General features: G+C 39.8%; 1 protein-coding gene across 1 annotated transcript; it reads left to right on the forward strand.

The window, feature by feature from the left end:
- The first annotated feature begins 1473 nt into the window (after nt 1–1473).
- LOC114727724 (aspartyl protease family protein 2-like) lies at nt 1474–3166 on the forward strand. The gene has a single exon (XM_028914440.1). The coding sequence runs from the start codon at nt 1500–1502 to the stop codon at nt 2949–2951; it is 1452 nt and encodes a 483-aa protein (XP_028770273.1). The 5' UTR covers nt 1474–1499; the 3' UTR covers nt 2952–3166.
- Nucleotides 3167–4844: the final 1678 nt, after the last annotated feature.

The following is a 4844-nucleotide window of genomic DNA, read 5'->3' on the forward strand; positions in this document are numbered from 1 at the left end:
GTTACGATTTTAAACTATCGGAGTAAATTTGCATAAGGAAAAAATTTTTCGAATACCCAGTGTTTCTGAGTAAAAGCTTTGAGGGCAAGTTTGCATCTTAGTATTTTTTTTATTTACAATTTTACTGAAATATCCACATTGATTACATGTGATAAGTGAGTTTTTATCAATAAGTAGTTTCAACACAAGTCATTTAAAAGGATATTTTAAAAAAAATAATATACATTTTTAATAATAAGTAACTTACTAAATTAAGTTTTAAATATTTACAAATGATTTATATTAGGGAATGAAGGAAGCATGAGATAGATAATGAAGCATTGCATGTGATGATGTGAGGAGAATAATTGATAGAAACACGAAGAAGAAAGAGTCAACGTTTTCCACATTATTCCTGTTAGATTAGATCCGGCCTTCTGTTTCATCCACGCCCCTATGTTTATCCCATTCACACTACTTCCTACCACGTTCTTGTTACCTAGCCACCTTAACTCTTTATGCTCCCACATATTCCGACATTTATTGTATATATGTATTATATAAAACAATGAGCCAGAGTCAAAATTATTGGTGCTTGGATCGGTCCCAAACACTGTAAGAAGACAAACTGAAGAAGAAGAAAATCCCTAAAAAATCAAATCAACCTTAAGTCATTGTCTTGGAAGTGTAATCTTCATGTGTAGTATCATACTTTTTTCATGCTAGGTTTGAATGTTGTAGGCATGCCTCTGCTTCGTATTAGAATGTGCATATTGAATTTTAAAAGTTTCTTCCCCCCTCTTTTTAAATTGGCATTGCATTGAAAATTAGACTAGACTCTTTGGGTTAGACTGACAATCAGTTATCTGACCAGTCCGTTCAACCCATATAAGCCAAAAAATTTGATTCATACCAATCTAAGAGCAACAATCTAATTAACCCGACCATTTTGATAGGTTAATCCAATGGCCGGTCCAATTTTCAGCATCTTGCAAATTGGAGGTTATTTTTGAAAAGAATGAGACATTTTAAGCACAACCCCTCATATTCATTTCTTCTAACCAAATAACAAAATTAAGATTCCTCCCTCACTCGCAGGTTAATAGAATCGCAGTTCATGTATCACTCTTATTGAGATTGGTAAATCAAATTAATAAAATGTCATTGAAACAAACAACAAAGTGATTAGGCGTGTAAAACCTGTTTGTTGTGCAAATATTTCATGCAATGAACTGGCTAAAGAAAAAGGCAAATGTGATACAGTCACGGAAAAATCAGTTACAGAAAGTATTTTATAAAACAACCAACAAAATGATATGAAGTTATAAACAGTGCAGGGTAGAAATCCTAATCACTGATTTGAAAACTCACAAGTCTAATTATACCCAAAATCACAATTATGAACCGCTCTTTTCCCCACCGGTAATTTCACCAGAGATCCCACTTTCTCACCAACTTCTTCCCTTTCGCATTCACTCTCTCTCTTTTATTATATATCCTCCCTGCCACCCCCACTATCAATGCACACTCCTCTCTTTCCTTCTTCAATGGTTCCCGAACCCAGAAATTCCCTTCTTCTTCTCCCCTTCGCCTTCGTCTTCCTCACCCTCTCTTCGGCTACCTCCGACACCCAAACTCTTCCCGTCAAATCCCTCCCTCATCCGCCCACCCTCTCATGGCCCGAATCCGAGCCCGAAGCTCTCCAATCGGATCTGGAATCTTCTCTTCCCATGTCTCTTCAACTACACCATGTAGATGCTCTCAGTTTTAACAAGACCCCCGATCAGCTCTTCAATCTCAGGCTTCAGCGAGATGCTCTCAGAGCCAAATCTCTCATCTCCATGGCTGCCCGAGCGCGTGCCCATAATGGAACCCGTGGTCCTGGGTCGGGTTTTAGTAGCTCCGTGATCTCGGGTCTAGCTCAGGGCAGTGGCGAATACTTCACGCGTATCGGTGTAGGGACGCCTCCGAGGTACATGTACATGGTGCTGGATACCGGAAGCGACATCGTTTGGCTCCAATGTTCTCCCTGTAAGAGATGCTACACTCAGACCGACCCCGTTTTCAACCCCTCCAAATCGAGATCCTTCGCCGGAGTACCTTGTGGGTCCCCGCTCTGCCACCGACTCGACTCTTCTGGGTGTAACAGGAAGAAGAAGGTCTGTATGTACCAAGTTTCATATGGGGATGGTTCGTTCACTGTTGGCGAGTTCGTCACCGAAACACTGACGTTTCGAGGGACGAGGATGGCGCGAGTGGCTCTGGGGTGTGGCCACGATAATCAAGGACTCTTCGTCGGTGCGGCGGGTCTGTTAGGCCTCGGAAGAGGGAGGCTATCGTTCCCGGCTCAAGCTGGCCGTCGGTTCAACCGGAAATTCTCGTATTGCTTGGTGGATCGGTCTGCCTCATCTCGGCCGTCTGCTATTTTGTTCGGTGAATCTGCTGTTTCCCGAACTGCTCGTTTCACTCCTCTTCTCAGAAACCCCAAACTCGATACATTTTACTACGTGGAACTCCTCGGGATGAGCGTGGGCGGGACGCCGGTCCGCGGACTCTCGGCTTCGTTGTTCCGGCTCGATCCAGCTGGGAACGGAGGCGTCATCCTTGACTCGGGCACGTCGGTCACTCGGCTCGCCCAGCCGGCTTACATTGCCCTGAGGGACGCATTCCGAGCGGGAGCGTCCACCCTGAAGCGAGCACCGGAGTTCTCGCTTTTCGACACCTGCTACGACTTGTCAGGGAAGACGGAGGTGAAGGTGCCAACAGTGGTGCTACATTTCCGAGGTGCTGACGTGTCACTTCCAGCGACGAATTACCTGATCCCCGTGGATACCAGTGGGACCTTCTGCTTCGCCTTCGCCGGAACTGCGGGCGGTTTGTCTATAATCGGAAACATCCAGCAGCAAGGGTTTCGAGTGGTGTTCGACTTGGGGAGTTCTCGGGTCGGGTTCTCACCGCGTGGCTGCGCGTGAGGGATCCTGAGATAGTGAGGTGAATTATTTCGTTCCTGTGTTTTCTAATTATTTCGTTTATTTTAGTCTTTTTGAGATCTTGCAGTTTTTTCCGGAAAAAAAAATGGGGAAAGAGATGATGACCAAATTGGGTAGCATACGAGGATGTCTCTGTCTATGGCTAAGGCAAGTTTGTTTGTTGTATGATTATTAATAATTAATTATGGGATTGTATACTATAATGACTCTTGGTAGGATTACAGAGTTATTTTCTAAGGCAAGTTTGTTTGTTGTATGATTATTAATTATTATGGGATTGTATACTATAATGACTCTTGGTAGGATTCCAGAGTTATTTGCTTCTGTAATTCAGTTTTAGTGTAATGGAAAGCATGGCTATTTTGTTATGAAAAAAAAAGAAGACTGTTTAATAACCCAATAGTTTATTTTTAAAAATTTAAATATTGTAATTGGTTTTTTTTGGTACTTTTCCAAAAAAAATTCCAATGTAATAATTCGCAATCACAGGGGGCGTGAAATATATAAGAAATTTAGGTAAAATATGATGATCACTTTATTTGACGGTTCAGATGATTAGGGGAAGATAGGGTTGGCAAAGGCAATCATGGCTAGTGTCCATTGGCCAGGTTGGTTGTGCACTCTTTATGACTTTATAAGTCAACACATGATGGTGGTCATGTGGGAAACATAAAAATAGCATCTTTGGGATTTATCCTTCTGTAACATGAATTTAGTTGCGTGCCTTTTAAGTTTTTGTTTAATCAACATAACAATTAAGTTTTGCGCACACATATGATATGTGTTACCCAGATCCTAATTCAGCGTTATAGCCATAGGCTTTAATTTTTGGTTTACGTGGACGAGATGGGAGGGATAGGGAAATTCTCATAAATATGGGAAGAAAAGAAAAAATTATACCAGAAAGGGAGACGAAAATATGGCTTTGTAACCAAAACAATATAAAAGTCAGAAAGTTCGGGTCGCTTTTTTTGAAAAAAAAAATAAATAATTGGGCCACGCCGTTGTTCATAGGGAGATAGAGATAATGTTAAAATATATTTCACGTAACTTTTTTTTTTTTTTTAAGAAAAAAGGTCAATACCGTCAACGGCCATTGGCCTGGGTGACTGAAGATAATGCCATTTCAATCGCAGAATTTAATTTTAAATGAGAACCTAAGATTTATACGAGTCTTTATAGCATTATTTCTCTTCGGTCGCCCTAGCCTAACATGACATCAATGAATTTAAATCGCTACAAATAAAATAAGATATAAAGCTTTTTTTTTTGTAAGAGTAAATTGGGACGTGAATGATCTGCGGCGTACGGCAGGAAGTGTCCTTTTCTCATTCATATTTCGAATTCCGTACAGCTAAGCATCTTCTTCTTTTTTTTAAAGAAAGTTGCAGCATTACTTTTTCTAATGGCCTTTCCCTCTTTCCCCATCTGTCATAATCTTTTTTTTTTTCCAATTTTTTTTCCCTTTTATCATGAATTAAATAAAAAGTTTAGCAAAAGATCCATATTTAAGAAATAATATAGAATAATTTTAAGAATGAGATTTTCTAAATTTAAAATTATCGTTGCTACTTTTTATGTATAAAATGATGTCATCTAGAAACATAATTTGAGCACTGATATTTTTTCATATACGAAATCCTGCATAGCATTAATAATTTCTGTGTATAAAAACACATTAGTCTTTTTTGACTAATAAAATACATCAAAGCTGGGATTGTTTTCATTGATTTTGCTGAGAAAAGAGGATATAGCTGTGCCTTGGGGAAAAAAACAAGGGCAATTAATGGTAAACTAGTTGTTTTTGAGCCGGTAGTCCCAGTTCTATAAACGGTGGATGTTGTGAGACTTGTTGAGGTTTCCTTAGAGTGTAAT

Source organism: Neltuma alba, unplaced genomic scaffold, assembly GCF_004799145.2.
Source record: "Neltuma alba isolate B1F8T4 unplaced genomic scaffold, ASM479914v2 tig00012506_pilon, whole genome shotgun sequence".
Classification (NCBI taxonomy): domain Eukaryota; kingdom Viridiplantae; phylum Streptophyta; class Magnoliopsida; order Fabales; family Fabaceae; genus Neltuma; species Neltuma alba.

Bases quoted from the DNA above. Each gene is read 5' to 3' on its own strand.
- LOC114727724 (XM_028914440.1), top strand. From the start codon at position 1,500: ATGCACACTCCTCTCTTTCCTTCTTCAATGGTTCCCGAACCCAGAAAT.